At 47.1% G+C, this 21,175-nt stretch overlaps 1 protein-coding gene and 1 long non-coding RNA gene across 2 annotated transcripts in view; both read right to left on the reverse strand.

Annotated features, from left to right (window-relative positions):
• Positions 1-116: 116 nt before the first annotated feature.
• LOC135812837 (uncharacterized) lies at positions 117-5,660 on the reverse strand. The gene has a single exon (XM_065326053.1). The coding sequence runs from the start codon at positions 5,658-5,660 to the stop codon at positions 117-119; it is 5,544 nt and encodes a 1,847-aa protein (XP_065182125.1).
• A 1,178-nt stretch (positions 5,661-6,838) lies between these two features.
• LOC135812453 (uncharacterized) overlaps positions 6,839-21,175 on the reverse strand; it is a 19,241-nt gene continuing 4,904 nt past the window's right edge. Inside the window, exons 2-3 of the long non-coding RNA XR_010552807.1 lie at positions 17,099-17,281; positions 6,839-6,887 (exon numbers count right to left, since the gene is read on the reverse strand). This is a non-coding gene — a long non-coding RNA (uncharacterized LOC135812453). The remainder of the gene's footprint in view (positions 6,888-17,098; positions 17,282-21,175) is intronic.

Genomic DNA, 21,175 nt, shown 5'->3' on the forward strand with positions numbered 1-21,175 from the left:
GCGCTTCACTACTCCAATAAGCCGTTCGTATACGCCACCCTGCCAAGGTGCGCATTCCGTCGTGAATCTCCATTGTACTTGCCGACTGGAGAGGTATTGCTGCAAAGACTCGTCTTTCAGGACCTCGCGCCATCCGATGTCAAAGGTGGTGGCAGCCAACCTCTCCAGTCGGCAAGTACAATAAGCCGTTCGTATACGCCACCCTGCCAAGGTGCGCATTCCGTCGTGAATCTCCATTGTACTTGCCGACTGGAGAGGTATTGCTGCAAAGACTCGTCTTTCAGGACCTCGCGCCATCCGATGTCAAAGGTGGTGGCAGCCAACCGAAACTGAGATGCATTGTCCGAAAGGAGCAGTTCGGGCACCCCCCGACGCGCTGCAAACCGTGTGAAGCAGTCAATGAAGCTAGCGGTGCTCAGCGATGGGATGACTTCAAGGTGGACTGCTCGTACAGCCAGGCATGTAAACAGGCACACCCACACCTTGGAGGGTTCGTCTTTGACTTGAACAGGGCCAAAGTAGTCAATGCCGACATACGTGAACGGGGCCGAACGAATCACTCTTTCTTTTGGAAAGGGAGGCATTGTCGGTAGAGCGAAAGCTGGACCTTCGTGTCGTCTGCATACTCGACATTGCTTCAGCACAACCTGAACCTCCTGTCGGCCTTGCGGTATCCAGACGGTGGCTCGCAATTGCGTTAGCGTGTGTGCCGCACCAGCGTGGAGAAGGCGCTCATGGTGATGCAGAATGACAAGCTTCGTAAACCAATGCCGGCGAGGAAGGAGCGCTGGTGGCAGGTTGTCGATGCCCTTGCTGGCGTGGATCAATCGACCCTGACATCGCAAGATTCCATTGATGTCGACGACTAGACCAAGCTGGTTCTGGAGCGTGTTCCTCTTGTTGTTAGCGATATCCAGTAAAGTACAGCGATACGTGGTAGCCTGAATTGATCGAACCCACATGACATTAGCAAGGCGCAAGTCCATTGCCGTAGCACTTGGTCTGTCCGACATACGCTCGAACAGGTTGGAGAACCAGACGTGTCGTGACGCCACAGCTGCTTTTGTAGCCGTGCTCAGTCTGTCCCACACTTGTTTCTTGAGAAACTTTATGCACAGCGTGGTCACTCGTAACAGCTTGCGGAGGCTGGAGCAATTCGCTCCCCCCTCCAGTTCACTGTACGCTGGCGCCGCTGCAGCTTCCGTTGCTGTTGCTACAGTTGTGTCAGATGCTGCGAGTGCTGGCAGAGAAGGAACGTTCCATGTTGGCCATTCGCTCGGGTCCAACAGCAGCCACTGTGGACCATTCCACCAGAGGGTGTTGTGCGCCAGTTCATCCGCCGAGCAGCCACGTGATGGAATGTCGGCAGGGTTCTCACTCGTGTGGACGTAACGAAAGGATGCATCAGCTGTCTTGATCTCATCCACACGGTTAGCAACGAAGCGAGGTAGGGGCTTTGACGTTTTCAGCCAGTAAAGGACGCATGCCGAGTCTGTCCAAATGCATGACGCGGTGATCGGGATTCCGAGTTGTGCTTTCACATACTTCAAAGCCCTTGCTCCAATCAGTACACCAAGAAGTTCCAGCCGCGGTAGTGACACAGTCTTTGGCGTCTCTCCTTTGGCTCTGGTCTCCTTAGGTGCGAGTCTGGTCTTGCTAAATACCAGGCGGCAGGTGGTGCCAGCAGGTGTAGACAGTCGCAAGTAGACCGCGGTTGCATAGCATTTAGCAGAAGCATCTGAGAAGACGACCAGCGAGTATAACCCATTATCACCGCTGCTTCCTACCAATCTTGGGATGTTAATCTCGCTAACTGTCAATAACGATTGCAGGATGACATTCCATTCTCGTAGAAGTTCATCTGGCAGCAGTTTGTCCCAATTGTGCCCTTCCATCCACAGCCGTTGTACAAATATCTTGCCTTGGATAGTAATAGGAGATACGAGTCCCAGGGGATCGTACACAGCTGCTACTGTCTGGAGTACAGTCCGTTTGGTTACCGGAGAGTCATCTGGCTTGGGGCCGACGATGCTGAGCGTATCCGCAGCGACTTTCCATTTCAAGCCAAGCATTGATTGCGAGCCGCTCAAGTTTTGAGGTTGCTCGGGTAGGCGTTCGTTGACTTCAGATGAGCTGGATACCCACTCACGTAGATTCATGTTGGCCTCGCTGAACAGTTTCCTGGATTCGTGATAAAGAAGCATGGCCTCTTCAACGCTGTTGCAGCCGAGTACTACATTGTCAACATAGATATTCTTCAAGATGGCAAGTGCAGTGTCGGATGCTGCTGCTTTCAGGTGGTATTCAATGGTGGCTGCTAGTAGGAAGGGACTACTGATCAGACCAAACGGTACTCTGCAGAACCGTAGTATCCTGACGTTGTCTGGAGTAAGAGGCCTGGTTGGATCCTTGTACCAGAAGAATCGTAGCACGTCCCGATCTTCTGGGTGGATTAGGATCTGGAGGAAGGCCTTTTCAATGTCGGCCAAGAGGACAATCGGGTAGATCCTGAACCTCATCATGAGAGCACAGATGTGCGGGAGGAGTACCGGTCCTCGAAACAGGCATTCATTCAATGACATTTCCTTCTGGGTAGACTTAGCCGACCCGTCGTAGACTACTCTCACTTTGGTTGTAGCCTTTGTGGGCGTGATGACTGGGTGATGCGGCAGATGATGTGTCAACGCTGACGTTTGCACCGGGGCATCTTCGATTATCCCTGTATTCAGCTGGTGTTGTATGACAGTATCATACTGATGAAGTAGTTCGGGGGATGATTCAAGGCGCCGAGACAATGTCTTCATCCTGCCCATAGCCAGACCATAGTTCGACGGGAGGTTGCTATTGTTATCCTTCCAGGGAAGGGTGACCTGATATCGTCCATCAATGATTTGAACGGTGCTATTGAACCTTTGAAGGGCGAGGTCGTCGTCGGAAATAGTCGGATTGTCCACAATGCCAATGACGTCCAGTTTCCACATGGTGTCCACGTCCTGGTATGTCTGAGCTGTTGCAGTCATGGCAGTCACTGCAGTCATTGCTGTGATTTCCGAAGTCCCGTTCTTGTGACTGCCTTTACCAGATACGACCATTCCAAGCTCAGACGAGATGGTGAAGAGCCCCGAAGGAAGTTGAAGTCGGTGGCCCGTTACCACATGCCAAAAGTAGTCAGAGCCTATTAGGATGTCGACCACTAACGAAGTGTTGGACGAAGCCATTAATTCTGCATCCGCAAGAGGGCTGCCATTCATTTGCTCTTGCAGAAACGACCTGTCCGTAGATGTCAGTGGTTCTCGAGTAATGGCATTCGTAATTTCATCGTCAATGATATTGGCAGTTACATTCAGAATACGGTCTCCGAGGAGGGGCAGTGGAAGACAGACTACTTCCGAGTTGATGGTCTTGACAGCATTGCTTGCAAAGGTCGAAAGAGCCAGTTCCTCTGTTCTCAAGACTTCCAGTTGAAGATGTTGTGCTAATCGCCTCGTAACATACGATCTGTGGCTCCCAGAGTCAAGCAGGAGATGGGCTGTAACCTTTGGCTTGCCGGGTGAGTGAAATGAAACATTTGCTGATGGTAATTGGACTGCCTCCGTGATTGATAGCAGGGTGTTCACTTTAGACGGTTGCGGGCCATGGCCTTCATCCCGCTCTGGACAAACAGTCCAGTGGTGGTGACCCTGTCTGTGGCAGCCGTTGCATTTATGCCACGTTCTCTGGGGACATTGTGGCACTCGGTGATTGAGTTGCAAGCAGAGGTAGCACCGACCTTGAGCTGTCAGCCGTTGTTTCCTTGTCACTGTTGTGCGATATGTTTGACAGTCGTTGTGCTTGTGATCACCTCCACAGAATGCACAAGGTGACAACTTGAAATATGTAGGTTCGGTATACTTGTTCATCACTTGTGTTGCTGCAGGGGGTTGTGTGCCGGGTCGTACATTGCCATGAGGATGTCCATTGGCAACAAGGGAAGTACCAGCGTCCGAATTGGTTGTAAGTGTGCTGGTTTGTTTCACTTCTTGACCTTGTGTTTGTTGTACCAGAATCGTAGGCAATTGACCAGACTGAACCTGGGCAGTTCTCAGTGCATTAGTACGAATATCCACAAATTGCCTCAGTGCCGTTCTCAACAGTGATACCGTCCATGGAGTATTCAGAGAGAACCGTGTTTCTTCCAGTTTAGTTGTGACTGCCAATGGAAACTTTGCAAGAATCTGGTGGATGAGAAGACGTTGGCTATCCACATCCTCGCCCAGTGTAGAGAGCTGTCGAAGAATCTTGTCAATGGAGTCGAATGTTGATTTGATGCTCTCAAAGTTGTGGCCAGCCTCCGGAAGTTGTTGAAGTCGGGCATACAATCCACCGATTATTAACTGAGGTTGTCCAAACTTCGTCTTAAGAGTCTCGACTGCCAAGTGATAGTTGGATTCAGTTAATGCTATGCCAGCAATTGCATCTCTGGCTTCCCCTTTCAGGCTGTCATTCAAGTACACGAATTTGGACACAATGGATAATGTGGGGTGTTCGTGCACTGTCGACGTGAACAGGGACCAGAATTCGGGCCACTCCAATACAGATCCTGAAAATTGTGGGATTTTCAGATGCGGCAGTCGGACACAAGGTGCAGCAGATTGTTGGAAATGGTTGGAATTCGCTGATGGTGCCGCAATGTTTGATTGTGCGAGGACAGCAGCACGTGCCGCTTGTATTGCCGCAGCCGTTACCGCCTCCTCAAATCTGTTTGTCGGATTGTTGATACCATTGCCCCTGACATCAGCCACTGTTGGATTACAGCCATTAGTTGTTGAGGTGTTTGGGTGCTGATGGTTGGTGTTGACCATGTGTGTACTGTGTATCAGTGGTTGTGTGTGCGGAGTGGTGCGTGACTGGGCATTCATGAGAGTGTCGGCCTGTTGCAGTTCAGGATGGATGGTGTGGTGTGATGGTGGTGAAGCTGTGTTGTTGCTTTGTATATGTACTTGTGTGGATGTTGCAGGGAAGTGTGAACCATGCATGCTGTCAGACTGAGAAGTAGTCAGTTCAACGTGTGGTTGGTGTGATATAAGGTGCCGTGTAGTATGTGAGGTGGGTAGGTCATGTTGTTGAGATGTGTGTGTGGTATCTGGTTGTTGTGGATGTAGGAGTTGTTGATTTCCCATTGACCCATTCATTTGTTGCATCTGCTTGGGGAGAAAGCCCTTCCCCTCAGACAATGATTGAGGAGAATCCATTGCTGCCATTTGCCTGTGATTTTCAAACAGGTTTGTAAGTGACCGAACATTTTGCTGCTTCGTCACCCAATCCACTACACTTCTAGCTTTGTCGGCACTACCAATCTCGCTAGCAAGTGAACTTCGTTCTACTGCTTCCTCCAGCTGAGCCTCCCGTTCCTCGATTATCATGCATTCTCTGTCAAATCTTTCTGACCATTGGTCGAGAGTATCTAGTGCCTCCTCGTCGAACTGAGACTCGACGATCATTCTCTCATTTTCTAAAAAAGCGTTAATGCTGTCTCTTAGTGCACGAATATCCTCAATGTCAACAGCCAGCTGGGCTCGATTAGAACTTCGCACAACCGTGCCCTGCAACCTCTTTGCAATCCTATCGAATCTGCGATAGGCTATGGATCTGGAGCGCCGTGCTGCTTCTACCGCATCCATTCTAGTACATGTAACTACTAAATATGAGCTACGTGACTATATGTACTACAGAGTTTACGTTTACGACATAGCCATGACCTCCAATGCGTACAGTGGTAGAGCAGAATAATTATACTACGTATGACAACCCAAAGAAGCAACAACCGTACCGATTAGTAAGGAAGAATTGACGATTGTTGAAGTGCTCCAAGACAGAAACGGGTAGGAGAGTTGTAATTATATTAATTAGATCAGGCCAATTGTCGTACCGTGATGCGCAGGTAATGGTAGAAAGAGATATCAAATCCAAGCCAAGTAACCGCTAAGGTTGATAGTTAGTTTAGATTCCTTTGTGCCAAGTAATCCAAGTTGATATCCAAGTACAGTAAAATTCCAGATTCCCGTGTGCCAAGTAATCCAAGTTGATATCCAAGTACAGTAAAATTCCAGATTCCCGTGTGCCAAGTAATCCAAGTTGATAACCAAGTACAGTAAAATTCCAGATTTCCGTGTGCCAAGTGATCCGAGTTGATATCCAAGTAAATAATTCCGCAATGCCCACTACTACCGGTCGAATTCTTTCCAATCAATACTACAAACAAACTAACAAGCGTTACGCGGGCGATCTCTACTCCGCTGTAACTGTATCCGGAATCCTGGTCACAGCACCATGTCAAAAGCTACCCATTCAACACTCAAGCTACTTTTGATTAGGAGAGAAAATTTCCTTCCATTCGTCCAGATAATAAATTACAACCGACCCCAAACTTCAGCGTCCAGCCTTCCTATCTCGCTGTACACAATCAGCGGGCGCGAAGAAACTGCTCAGTTGCACCAACAGTGCGGTGGAATGGGGTGGGGGGGGGGGGGGGGAGGAGAGGAGATTGAGCGCGAGCAGGTGCCGCCAAAATACACCAGGGCCAACGTACACAAAGCGGGAGGCCAGGGGAAAATATCGTACAAAGCAAGTCCATCAGTCTGGGTCAGCGTATGCTAGGCGGGAAGTCAGTGCGTGCACCGGAGGGGGCAAAATAGCGTACAACTCTAAGCAAACCGGAGCAACTGCCGACCAGCCAAAAGGATGTATCGGCTGATACGCACATGAACTGAATTGTGCCATCGTACTTCGTGAGTTCACGACACGGAGGCAGTCCAGCAAAGCACAATGAAAATAACGACAGACTTGCACACTGAACTTACCATTTCTGTAAATTTGATATTTACCAAGAAGGGTGTTTTCTGAGTTTGCTGTAAAAGGAAAACGAAATCGAGAATTTCAACTATGAACATGATCATCACTATAGTCATCAAAATGATTTTACGAATATATAAGCATTTTCCTGACGGCCGATTGCTTTTAATAAAGCAATCTGCCGTCAAGAAAATGCTTATATCTTGGAAAGTGGTACAGACTGTGGAGCAGACTTGATCTTGCTCGATTCACTCAGCGAACCCCAGAAAATACCCTCTTTTAAGGTGCCAGAAATTCACCAGCAGCAAGCGCCGAAAAACTGCTGGGGTTACACAGCCTTGTGCATGTTGTGTAGGTTTTCGTAGATGGGTAACATGTCACAAGTAATCCTGAGATTGGAGTATTACTGCTATGTTATGCAGCCATTGCTCCATTATGCCTGTTCAGAGACAATCATCCACTATATCAGCTCGACGCTTGAATCCATTGTATTATGCATGTATTTATAATAAACATATTACAACAAGGACAATCAGGGCTTGTTTGCTGCGACTTCAAGTTTCATGCTCTCGCAATCATGCTATTGCCTGATGATTGCGAGAGCATGAAACTTGAAGTCGCAGCAAGCAAGCCTTGATTGTCCTTGTTGTTCGGTTCTGTATTACCCTCTGCCTCCGCGGTGTTGAGCACTGTAAGCACACTAGGTACACCCTCCGGTAATATTATTATAATAGGATGTACGATGCTTTTCTAGTTGTTTGGAAACTCCAACGCAGCCACTTACACATTTAGCGAACTTCATTTCTCTGCAAAACTCCAAAACGGTCTGTTCACTGCGAATAAAATTAAAATTTACCTGTTTACATTATAGGATGGCAATAAACAGAATCAGCTTGCTGCAAACCACCAGTTCTCAAGTGGGAAAGGCCTTCGCGCTTATGGCATTGTATTCGTTGCAATGTTGTATTTCGACTCCGCCGTACCGCTGATGTTGCTGCATGGCATACGCTATATGCGCTGTGTGCGTTTTTACTGTATACGCTGTTATGTCCCGTTTTATATGCGTATGTTTTGCATGTACGCTGTTTTGCACGCTATAAATAGCTGGTGTTATTAGTGTTCATTGTTAATTATTCGATGAAGTGAAATATACTGTGTAAAGGAAAAGAGTTTTCCTCGTGCCGTGTGGTCGTACGATCCTGACAATTTAGAGAATCTTAGAGGGTTCACAACATTTGGCGACCACGCCAGGATCCTGGCGTGGTCGCCAAATGTTGTGAACCCTCTGGTTCTCTAAAGTGTCAGGAACGAATGACCCCACACGGCACGAGGACAACTATTTATTCTTTTATTCTCAACAGTATATTTCTTTTCCATCGACTAACTTCAACTCACAAGTCAAACGATTTGGGGCTTACTACGCGTCATCTGCTGCTGCGGTGGTGGCCATGGTAGAATATCACTAATGCCCACAACTTCGGCCAACTCGATTTCGCGAAGCTTGCCGCTGTGGGCTGTCGCACACGACACTGTCACCGATCCACTTCGACATGGGGCGGACGCTGGACCAGACAACACACAACCGATTCACCAAGCTCGCAGATGTGGGCTGTCACACACGACAAGGTCACAGGTACAATGCTTCGACCCAGGGCGGGCGCGGAACTTGAGGACACAAATCGGATCTCTGTGTTCCACACAGTCTCGCCGCTTACTTCTTCCGTGCTAACCAGTATTGTATTTTGTATTTTATTATATTTAAGGATTTCCCAAAGGCTTTGGGCCTGTCGAGGGGATCTCCTGCAAGAAGAATGAAATGAAAACTTTATGAAGAGGGAGCAGTTAATCGAGGATAGGCTAAGGAAATAGATCGAGGCATACAAAAATCTGGTAATTGAGGAGTTGGGATACCGTCAGTGTAATGAATATATCGGCGAAAATGCTATGTATCGCCCTTCTCATTTCCTCAGCTTCTACGCCTTGCGCTTCTAAGTCTTGCACTTCTACGTCTTGCGCTTCTACGTCTTGCGCTTCTACGTCTTGCGCTTCTACGTCTTGCGCTTCTACGTCTTGCGCTTCTACGTCATGCGCTTCTACGTCTTGAGCCTCTACGTCTTGAGCCTCTACGTCTTGCGCCTCTACATCTTGCACCTCTACGTCGCTCGGCCGAGACTCCAGCTGCTTCTGAGCGTCTCCGAACGATGTCGCCATGCACTGCACCGACGCAGTGGGCCTTGGCTTCGAATACTCCTCTGACCGCTGCTTGTCTGTAAGCAAAGTCTACCACGCCTTGTCCGGCGTCCTTTCGCGTGAGGCAAGCAAATCTCGCTCCGCTCCCTCATATTTACTGCTGGCGATGCGCTCGTTCATCTTCTTGAGCTTTCCATCAAACTCTGTGCGGAGCGCACCCTCTTGCCGTCTAGCACTGCGCTCTTCAAACTCCTCGCTCTGTCGGAGCCCCTTCTCCACGTATTCTCTCAACCTATCGCCTTCAAATCCATACCGAATTCCGCTAGCGATAAAGCTGGCTTCAATGATCCATAGTTCCTGTGCCATGCTCGCTTCGTATCCTGGCGTGGTCGCCAAATGTTGTGAACCCTCTGGTTCTCTAAAGTGTCAGGAACGAACGACCACACGGCACGAGGACAACTATTTCTCTCACAGTATATTTCACTTCCATCCACTAATAATAATGAACAATGAAAGAATGAATAACTAACACTAAAACCACCAGGTAGTTATAGCGTGAAAATGACAGCGTATATGAGAAAAGCATACACATGCAACATACAACTACAGCGCACACAGCGCACACAGCAAACCGCACATAGCGCATGTAGCGTATAATTATTTTTTTTTTTTTTACGGTTCGCGTGAGACTCGGCTGGAAGCCGAGTTTCCGCATCCGCCGTGGGAAGGCCACCACCCTCTAGGATCAAAGGCGCAGATGCAGCGCCTAAACGGCGGGAGGTGAGTAGATCACACCCACCACCAAGTGGTCAAAGACCGAAATCCCATGTAGCGTATACTACGTCGTAATCATCAGCGGTACGGCGGAGTCAGGATACAATTGCATTGAAACGAACACAATGTCACAAGCGAGAAGGCCTTTCACTCTCGAGAACTTGTGGTTTCACAACAACCTCCAAACTGGATGTCAGGGACAGCAGGGTTTATTGAGATTTCACAAACAAATTCTAGAGAAAGTGGTGATGGGCAAAGAATTAATTTTGATGGAAATGTAACGTGAAGAACAATAATAGGAAAGATGAAAAATATAAAAATGCATCGAACAAGAGAAAAGGACATATGGATACGAGTTAAGAGTAACTCTCCATCACTGTAACATGATACTATATACAGTCAGAAAGTGCAATAACTAGGCACAAAACTGACAGAGTACTGAAACATTCGACGTCCTGACACCTAGCTTCAACACATCTCCGTAGCGCTAACCGACAGCCTTCCAACTTGGAAGGTTCAAGGTTATGGAAAAGACCAAAGAGGGGAAGGCAAGCGCAACGAAAACGAGCAAAAGCTACAGTCCCAACGGAACAAAGAATGTCGATTGTTACTGGACGATGACGAGACCAGTACGATATTTGACAAAGCGGTCTAACTACAATTCGAAGCAGCAAAGCAGCACACCACCCAACTTGGGTGGGTCATAAATATCAAAGATAAGTAAAGAAAGGGAAGCTTTGCGAAAACGAATTGTACAAGCCGAAAGCCAAACTCCTACAGTACTCCTCATGCATGACATTGTGATGGACTAGTTGACTACAAAACAAGTTGTTTCACACGACGTACGTTTCGCCGTATGGATCGTGACGGCTCATCAGGTGTGCAATTTGAAACAACGTGTGAAACAACTTGTTTTGTAGTCAACTAGTCCATCACAATGTCATGCATGAGGAGTACTGTAGGAGTTTGGCTTTCGGCTTGTACAATTCGTTTTCGCAAAGCTTCCCTTTCTTTACTTATCTTTGATATTTATGACCCACCCAAGTTGGGTGGTGTGCTGCTTTGCTGCTTCGAATTGTAGTTAGACCGCTTTGTCAAATATCGTACTGGTCTCGTCATCGTCCAGTAACAATCGACATTCTTTGTTCCGTTGGGACTGTAGCTTTTGCTCGTTTTCGTTGCGCTTGCCTTCCCCTCTTTGGTCTTTTCCATAACCTTGAACCTTCCAAGTTGGAAGGCTGTCGGTTAGCGCTACGGAGATGTGTTGAAGCTAGGTGTCAGGACGTCGAATGTTTCAGTACTCTGTCAGTTTTGTGCCTAGTTATTGCACTTTCTGACTGTATATAGTATCATGTTACAGTGATGGAGAGTTACTCTTAACTCGTATCCATATGTCCTTTTCTCTTCCACATTTATTTATGGCTCAACATCCGAGTTTCAAATTGCATCGAACAAGGTTTCGCAAATCGCTCATCAGGAACCATCGTTGTAATAATTAACAAATTGCCACACAAACTACTATATTAAAAGGATCAGCAGTGATAAATAACACCTAAACAATGCCATATAAGTATCACAAGGTATTCCTGCATGATACCATGTACATGTACATTGTACATACACTGTACAATCATACAAATAACAGTTTCACACCTTGTCCAGAAGCCTCCAGCCACAGTCTCTATTCACAGACGGACGCCTATCACGAATAAGCATAGCTTCATGGATACAACGATTGACAGGGGATGACAGGTAGGGTCCGGCGGATTATGCTCACGAAATCATGGAATTATGCTTTCATGGATTCTCGCATTAAAGTTCGGAAAATTGTGCCTTTTCGTACTTGCAAGTGCCCCAGCATGAGTACAACAAAATGTTACATGAGTATCCCCATACCAAGGTGCCCATGCATGCTAGAGATCAACATGGAAAAGAGAAAACATTACATGTACTTCTTCTATTCATTTGTTTACCACTTTTGTAAAAAGATTTTTTCATTGCTAAAAAGATAATTAGTTTGAGTTACCTTTGAAAATTATCATGTTCACTGAACCGTCTTCGTAATCCGACGGTCATACTCGTGCAACCGATGTCACCCTCACCCTCCGAACAATCAGCTCATCTCTCCCGTAGCTCCACCTCTCCTTCCATCGTGACTTAACATCAATTATACCTCAATTTTTTTAAATATTAGAGCAATTTCCATAGCCTGCGCAGTCATCTGGTCATGGGTGCTAAAATCAGTGACTTCGTAACATGCATAAATGTACATGTACGCGGAGTTTTGCGGACTGCCCGTCACTATCTCGTCCGCCCCAGGATACCTGATAAAGGCTGATTCACTCGCATCTTCTGCTACATGTACTGTATCAGTTGTTGAGAAAGAACTTTGAAGAAGACGAGTTTGAGCATACAATAATGTACTGCAATGATCTCTACCCTGCTTTTCATTGAACACACTATCTGCATGACCTAAGAACCCTTTACCATGCAGACTACCAGCACTTCTACGGAGGACATTACGGCCCTTCTCCAGTCCGTTGACGCGTCCAAAGCGACTGGACATGATGATTGTCCTTAGAAACTCGGCATCAATACTGGCTCCCTCGCTCACCATGATTTTCAATACTTCGCTATGTCAGGGGTGTGTTCCCCATCAGTTTAAAATTGCTAATGTGTCGCCGCTATTCAAAGGGTGCGGCCTTGACCCTTGTCAGCCTACTGCGTATCGACCTATTTCTCTACTACCAGTCGTTTCTCGCCTCCTCGAGAAGATCGTCAAAGCTCAGCTTACATCCTTTCTGACCGATCACAGTATTCTCCTTGACTCGCAGTTCGCGTACAGGAAGAACCACAGTACGGAGGACGCTCTTGTGCTAGCTGTCAATCGCTGGCTGAAAGCGAAGTATGAGCGCAAACTCACAGGTGTGATATTCGTGGATAGGTCGAAGGCTTTCGACTGTGTCAAACACACCATCTTGGCACAGGAGCTATCCGACATTGGGGTCGGCGGTACTGTCAAGCTATGGTGCACTAGTTACCTGAGTGAGCGGCTTCAACGCGTAGTTATGGGCAAAAATTGCTCGGAATACGTCGCATGCAGTCGAGGGGTGCCGCAAGGATCCGTCCTCAGCCCCCTCCTGTTCACACTATACATCCGTAACCTTTGATGCTGCTTGCCCCAGCAGGTCACAAACCAGGAATTTGCAGACAACATTGCAATTGAAGCCTCGGGCAGTTGCGAACAAGTGTGCTCGTCTCTGAGCACAGCCATCACTGGCCTGTCGCAGTGGTTGGAGGACCGCGGACTAATGCTGAACCAAAAGAAAACGCAAGCTCTGTTGATTACCCCAAGAGGCCCCGCCCCTGACAAAGATACCATTCGAATTCTCTGTGGGAATGTTGTGGAACAAGCGCGGTACCTGGGCGTAATGGTAGATGGGCAGCCCTCCTGGGAGCCTCACGTCAATCACACAATCCAGCAGGTGCGGAAGTCAGTAGGTGCGCTGTGGCGGAGCCGCCGAAGCCTCACCCTGGCGTCAAAGATCCTGTTTTACAGGTCGATGATCCAGGGTAGGTTGTCGTACGCTTCCAACGCCTTTTATCCGTCACTTCAAGTGCAACATGGAGCCCCTCACACGTCTAACGAAGTGCGCTGTCCGCGGCTTCTTCAGTCTGCCACCGTGGTCGCACACGAGCCGGATCTTTGAACAGCTCCGCCTCACCACCCTGGAGGACAAGTTTAACATTAAGCTCCTCATCTTTTTCCGTCGTTGTCTGTTCTCCCGAGCTAGCTCCCTCTTCACCAGCTACTTCCTGAGAGTTACTGGTGACCGCACTCGGGGAGCAGCACATCACCTCATTCGAGTACCATTTTGGCCCGGTCCTGCGGGTCGAGCGACCATGCAGTTCATCGGCGCAGTCCTGTGGAACCAGCTCCCGCCTGATCTCCGTTCCGAGCCCAGCCACCCTCAGTTCTGTGCCCTGCTAAAAGCGCATCATGGCTCCGTTTAAATGCTATGGTTTCTATCTTTTTTAGAGTTTTTCAGTGGAATTGTCATGGCGATGATGACGTCCGATCAGATCGACTATATTCACGTACTACGTGGCTATTCCAAACTCTTCGGAACTAATCCACCTCTCCCATCGGGTGAGGTTGTGGAGTTTCGAGGAGTTTCGAGGAGCTTGGTTTTTCTGAAGAGGCCACTAAGACCACCTCTTCAGAAAAAAACGAATCTCCTCGAAAGTCAAAGAGTGACAATTCGAACGCGCCCTATGCACGGAGAAGCTTCAGATTTGTTTGAGTGGGATTGAAAATTACTACGGTACTGGTGACTTTCCTGTGGAAACACCGCTCCACCGCCCCACACTGTACAGACGGCGAACACTTCCAAACTGACTTCATGTTTACTGCTACTTTTGGGGAAAAATGTAGCATTTAAGAGAGCATGTCTGAGAATACCAAAGTATGTGTGCAAGTGGATCTCTCCGATTTCGCTCAAAATTTGCAGGTAGGTTCCCTTTTGGGGTGTGGATCGACTGTGCAAAGCCCTTGAAAAAGTTTCTGAAGGGAACCTTGAAATTTGCATACCCCTCAAAAATGGCCGAAATATCACATTATTTATGGGTCTAGAAACGAGTCACGCCACAGCGTATACGAACAAGCTATGAACAAAACTCCATCAAGCCAACATTGCCTCACCTTAGAAGAGTTCCTGGAGCAGTACCGCTTAGCCACGCCAGCATCCCAGAAGACGAGGTCCATCACCCCCTGACGCCACAAATGATCGTCTTGAAAATAGCCAATTTACAAGCGCTGGCAAAACAGCCAGCTACATGTACGTCCTCAATTGGCCAGAACTATACACCGGCAGATAGTAGAACACCTCTTCTACCGCTGAGGACATGTCCCCCATCTTCCTTTTCGGGTTTTCTTGAAATAAACTTTTTTGAATTTTTCCACTCGACCATGCTGAAATACGGCCAAAGTCATACCTGCGCAGGAAAGCTCGCCCCGTCGCGACGTCTCCTCAGCAATTTCTACTCCAACACTACTCCCAAGGCCGCAGAACAAAGTGTAGTTTTGACTCTGACAAGGAAAAGCAGCGGTGATCACTTGTCACTCCAAACGACAAGCTTCTCCTTGCGCCACCAATAATTTTTTGTACGACTGTTGATGCAAAAGTGACTGAGGGCCTGGGCGCAGTTTTTGAATTTTATTGCAAGATGCACGGTGAAGTCACGTGCCTTGTGACGCAAGAATGCCAAGTCGCGTGGCCCACGGCTCACGAGATTTCAGAGTCACCTTCGTCAAGTGCGCTTGTTACTCGCTAAGTAACACGTTAGTTGAACGCCCGTTGGTCTGGAAGTGATCCCACTTGTGTTGTTACTGCGCTCAAGAACACGCTGGGAGTGTTGTAGGCCTACGAACCGGGACTTTCCCTGACCATGTAGGTCGAAGACCAGTGAAATGATGATGAAATCACATTCTTTATGACGCAAGAAATCTCTCATGCAGTTCACGCGACAAGTGCGTACAGTCAGTGCTACTCGCGTGCCAGTCTACACAGGGACCGAGCTAGCCGCTTTTGTCGAGCATCGGCATGAAAACAAGGGACTTTTACTGTTGGACTATGTTCGGGATTGCAGGAGGTAAGTGTGAAAGACGAATAACTCTCCGTGCTGTACGGGGCATATTTCAACGGCTTGCTGCCATTGCAACACTCCTAGGACAGTTTGTTGGGGTACTCAGCAGTTCAAGCAGGAAATGAAGCTCATCTTACCTCTGCCATCATGGTCTGTTCCGAGTAGCGTTCCAGGCACTTTCACGATCGTTGGCCGCGTATCGTGATGCAGGAAGCGTCATCCTACGTCACAGAGCACGCGATCTCACCGTGCATCTTGCAATAAAATTCAAAAACTGCGCTCAGGCCTTCAGTCACTTTTGCATCAACAGTCGCACAAAAAATTATTGGTGGCGCAAGGAGAAGCTTGTCGTTTGGAGTGACAAGTGATCACCGCTGCTTTTCCTTGTCAGAGTCAACACTATACTTTGTTCTGCGGCCTTGGGAGTAGTGTTGGAGTAGAAATTGCTGAGGAGACGTCGTGGAGGGGCGAGCTTTCCTGCGCAGGTATGACTTTGGCCGTATTTCAGCATGGTCGAGTGGAAAAAAAAAAAGTTTATTTCAAGAAAACCCCAAAAGGAAGATGGGGGACATGTCCTCAGCGCTAGAAGAGGTGTTCTACTATCTGCCGGTGTATAGTTCTGGCCAATTGAGGACGTAGCTGGCTGTTTTGCCAGCGCTTGTAAATTGGCTATTTTCAAGACGATCATTTGTGGCGTCAGGGGGTGATGGACCTCGTCTTCTGGGATGCTGGCGTGGCTAAGCGGTACTGCTCCAGGAACTCTTCTAAGGTGAGGCAATGTTGGCTTGATGGAGTTTTGTTCATAGCTTGTTCGTATACGCTGTGGCGTGACTCGTTTCTAGACCCATAAATAATGTGATATTTCGGCCATTTTTGAGGGGTATGCAAATTTCAAGGTTCCCTTCAGAAACTTTTTCAAGGGCTTTGCACAGTCGATCCACACCCCAAAGGCAACCTACCTGCAAATTTTGAGCGAAATCGGAGAGATCCACTTGCACACATACTTTGGTATTCTTATACATGCTCTCTTAATATGATCGGCTGGCATTATGCTCATTCCAGATCGCACACTTCAATACTAGCATTACCTGCCCAGGCCCGCGGACATGAAAAGGATCTGCGGTCATTTGCAAAGTTGTCACTTCCAAACAAGCCAGCCCGCGCTGGGTACACCAGTTTTCACATTGGCGAATCTTAGCCAGGGTAGCTCTCTTCTGCATTGCAACACTCCACCCATGGCAATGGCGACTCACTGCGGCGTTTGCGGAACCAGGAGACAAATGGCCTTCCTACTATAACTGCATTCAGGTAAGGCTTTCTTTAGACCGCAATTTGCGTCCTTATCTTCTTCTTTTTCTTCTTCTCCTTTTCCTTTCATTTTTTATAGCTAACTATGGTGGGTTAAAAAACAACATGAAATCGTCACCCATAGTCATAATTTGCTGACCCAGCCATTGATTCCTTCATATATAAGTAAACTAAACTTTTAGCGATTTTTAGTAAAAAAATTGTAGATTCATCCGAGTTTCAAATTGTAGATTCCCTACAACGTTTCTTGAATCGTTTCTTGAATCTTCTGTCTCCTGCCGGTTTATAGAAAACCTCGAATCGGTAAAATTTCAGTATAAATACCAGTCCCACAGCAGACCATGCTTACGGATGCACAGCTTATCCTCCGGGACAGAGTCCAAAATATACCAACCATAAATACCGTTCTTGACCGTGCAGATCGCCCCTGAGTAAGCCCTGGGTTGGTACCCAGCATAACAAATTGCTCGACGTGTTTCGCCAAACGAGCCATATATAAAAATTCCATTCTCGAATATATACCCGTTGCAGTCTATTAGCAAACCAGAAAGACGAAAAAGTAAAGAGCATTGGTCAGGTCAATCAACACACAAAGCATAGTAGAAGTAGAAGTAGGAGTAGGAGTAGGAGTAGCAGTAGCAGTAGCAGTAGCAGTAGCAGTAGCAGTAGCAGTAGCAGTAGCAGTAGCAGTAGCAGTAGCAGTAGCAGTAGCAGTAGCAGTAGTAGTAGTAGTAGTATTTTATTATTTTGTTAGGGAAATCCCTGCAGACGTTGCCGTCTTTTTACAGGGAACCGTATGAGCTCTTTGCAGAGCGAAATGAAAGCGGATGGTTGATCAGCTTGGCGACACAACAGAGGCACAGAATTCCACCGATCAGAGCCAAGGAAAGTAACAGAGAACATGCCATATCTAATTTTAGCAGCAAGCAAAGAAATAGACGAGAAGGACTGTCCTCTAGTGCGCCTATCTGTACACGTAGCAGCTGATTGTAGAGTGAACATAGAGGAACGCAGGGGACGTGTCAGCTTGTTGATACATCGGAACACACACATACACACACGCCCTCTTCCTCCCTCTCTCTCTCTCTCTCTTACTCTCTCTCTCTCTCTTTCTCTCTCTCTCTCTCTCTCTCTCTCTCTCTCTCTCTTTCTCTCTCTCTCTCTCTCACACACACACACACACACACACACTCTCTCTCTCACACACACACACACTCTCACACACAAACACACTCACACACTCTCACATACACACACACACACACACACACACACACACTCTCTCTCTCTCTCACACACACTCTCGTACACACACTCACACACATGTACTTGTACTGTACTGTACTTGTTGCTCACTGCCAGAACTGGTCACGTGAGTCCCCCCGGAAGAGGGGAGAGAGACTCAAAAGGAATCTTGGAAAGATGACTCAATTGGTTATTGAACCGCCCAACGGCCGACACCCCCTGAAATCCCCAAAACTCTGGGTGGACTTGAAAATGATCCCACTTATGGGCTCACCACACCTCAGTAAGTGGGTGAGGACAAGGTGCAGAAAAAGGATTGACGGCATCAGGTATCCGTCCCGGGATCCAACTGCAGTTGCCCCTGCCCCCAGTGAAGGTAATATGTGCTACTAATGTGAGTGGCTAAATCAGAGTGGATCTGATAAAAGCTTCACTAGCACCATTGATTACACAAGAGTTAATCTAGCCAGAAGCAGTCCATGGTTAACAGGTATGTATACTTCAAATAGAAAGTATATGAACCCTGGAACCAACAAAGGTGGCAGGTACAACATTACACCTTCAAGCAGCCGAGCCTATTGGCAACAGACCCAACACGATCAGGCATAAGTGTACCTACCAACCGAACTAGCTGGCACACACATACACACACACACACTCACACACATACACACTCTCTCTCACACACACACACACACACACACACACTTTCACACACACACACACACACACACACACACACACACACACACACACACACACACACACACACACACATACACACACACACACTTACACATTCTCACAAACACACACTCTCTCTCTCACACACTCACACACACTCTCTCTCACACACACACACATACACACACTCTCTCTCTCTCTCTTTCAAACACACAGACACACACACACACTCCCACACACCTGTCCTGTCCGGAACATTGCAGGAAGACGGTCACATGTCCCCTCATAGTGACGTACGAGAGGCCGACATACAGACAGACACACACCAATTTTAGCACTTGATGTGGCCAACTAAAAGGGCACTGACTCATTCCAAGTTTATTGTCAGATCGCTAACATAGATAGCTGACATGTTTTACTCAGTGAACATATGTAAACACGAATGTACCTGACAAGCCATTCATACAATGTACTTCTATGCACTTTAAAGGTAGCATGCCTTTACCGTCGGACTGCGCCAGAGTAGAGTGCTGCCTATTTTTGGGTTTCTTTTTGTGTCAATGAATGCACAAGAACTGCACAAGAATTCGGTCATTTTGAGTTCGCTCATTTCGAGTTGTGATATCATATACTAGTAAGCAACTTTTGACCTTTTCCTAAATATGTGGATGCCATTTTAGGACAAGAGAGCTACAAGCTATGCTAAAATATCCACTAACACCACCGGTTACTTTACAATCAGCTCGTGCGATGACCAACAGTGTAGCTCTTTGGTCCTCCTTTCTTCTTATGAACTTATCATTGGCTCTTAGCATTATACGAGCATTTTCAGAGCCGTTTTGGAGCATTATCCGCTGCACCCTAGTGTAAGCCCCATACTGCATGCATGGATGTCATCAATTCGATCAATGTTGAAGTACACGACTGAATTTTTGCAAATTCTGATCAACTACATTTACCGTACATGTACATGTATGACGGAGTGGTAAGGATCTTCCATTCAACACCTTATATATGTTGGACTCAGTAGAGCGTCCAGCCCCTATATGATGTCCAAGCCCTATATAGAGTCCATTGGTCCAAAATCCACTGTACAGAGTCCAAACTTGGAATCAACTGTGAGCTCAAAGTTTCGATGGACATCACTCCCTGTATAGAGTCCAGCCAATTGGCTTCACCCCTATATAGAGTCCATTGGTCCAAAATCAACTGTACGGAGTCCAAACTTTGAAATCAACTATAAGGAGTCCTTATGTGGACAACACCCCTGTATAAAGTCCAGCCAATTAGGCATCCCCTATCGAGTTCGAAAATAGACATAGGATCTGCTGTAAGCAGTGAATATTAACCAGAAAACGGCCTCTCCCTTTAATCCTTTACATCATTCACTTCTCAAGATAAAAAAATATGTATTGAGGCGCCACTGCAGCCACTTCATTACATGAAAAACCCTACAAACACCATCCTCAAATCAAGTGGTCTCTTCGCAGACGCTGCAAATTACAATATCTCAATCATGTAGTGTTGCCAAATTATTGTGCACGCATACACACATGCACACACCCACACAACTCCAAGAAAATACCTAGAAAAAACCAAGAATCGAAAGAGAATAAGGGAGAGCCCAGGATTAATTATTTGTTTTCAAATTATTGTGCGCGCGCGCACACACACACACACACACACACACACAAACTTATACAACGCCAAGAAAACACCAAGAAAAGAGTAGAGACACAATACACACGCAACTCCAACAGCCATGCAAACGTCCACCCATTTACATGTAAAGTCAAGAGGGATAACAAATAATTATACGAAACGAATGCGTACGGGGACGGGTACACGCACGTTTACATACACGTAGTAGTGTAAGAGAGTAACATAGTGCAGTGGTCAGCATAATACTAGCACATGCTGAGAGTGCAATAGCAAGCTTCACCATCGCTCATGGCCATGCAAATGTTCAGCAGCACTCAGTTCCGCAAGCTTCTGAAGATCAGCACACCTGCAACAAATAGATAGCACAAGGATACGCTTATTACCGTAATGATGCATGGGAGCACACAACTACCAAGTTCTCAACGAATGTGATGCTCAATGCAAATCAATCCACTCAAAGACCTGTGAACAGGTGATGGTGGGGACAATAATCTATTAGTAATACGAGGAATAAGATCGTTTGTGCACACTCAAGACGCACAGACACACCAACATACATGTAGTGTACACAGTGTTTCACTTCACTGCAACTAAATTGAAATGAGATGATTTGAACAATCTGTACAGCGTTGCTGTCAGTCAGTCTTCCCCAAGATGGAAATGCAATGATTTGTTGTCACGAGGCAGTTTCACTGACACAATGTCATCATCCCCCGGTTCGTGACATCAAAACGGTTACTTCAGGGAATACGAGTATTAGCTTGAGAAGCTTTTTCTTGTCATTGGCACACAAGCAATCCTCCTAGTCCTACTACTACTACTAGTACACTGGCAC

Source organism: Sycon ciliatum, chromosome 3 (genome assembly GCF_964019385.1).
Source record: "Sycon ciliatum chromosome 3, ocSycCili1.1, whole genome shotgun sequence".
Classification (NCBI taxonomy): Eukaryota; Metazoa; Porifera; class Calcarea; order Leucosolenida; family Sycettidae; genus Sycon; species Sycon ciliatum.

What these genes read in the sequence shown, in the direction of transcription:
- LOC135812837 (XM_065326053.1), bottom strand. Translation starts at nt 5,660, where the DNA reads ATGGATGCGGTAGAAGCAGCACGGCGCTCCAGATCCATAGCCTATCGC.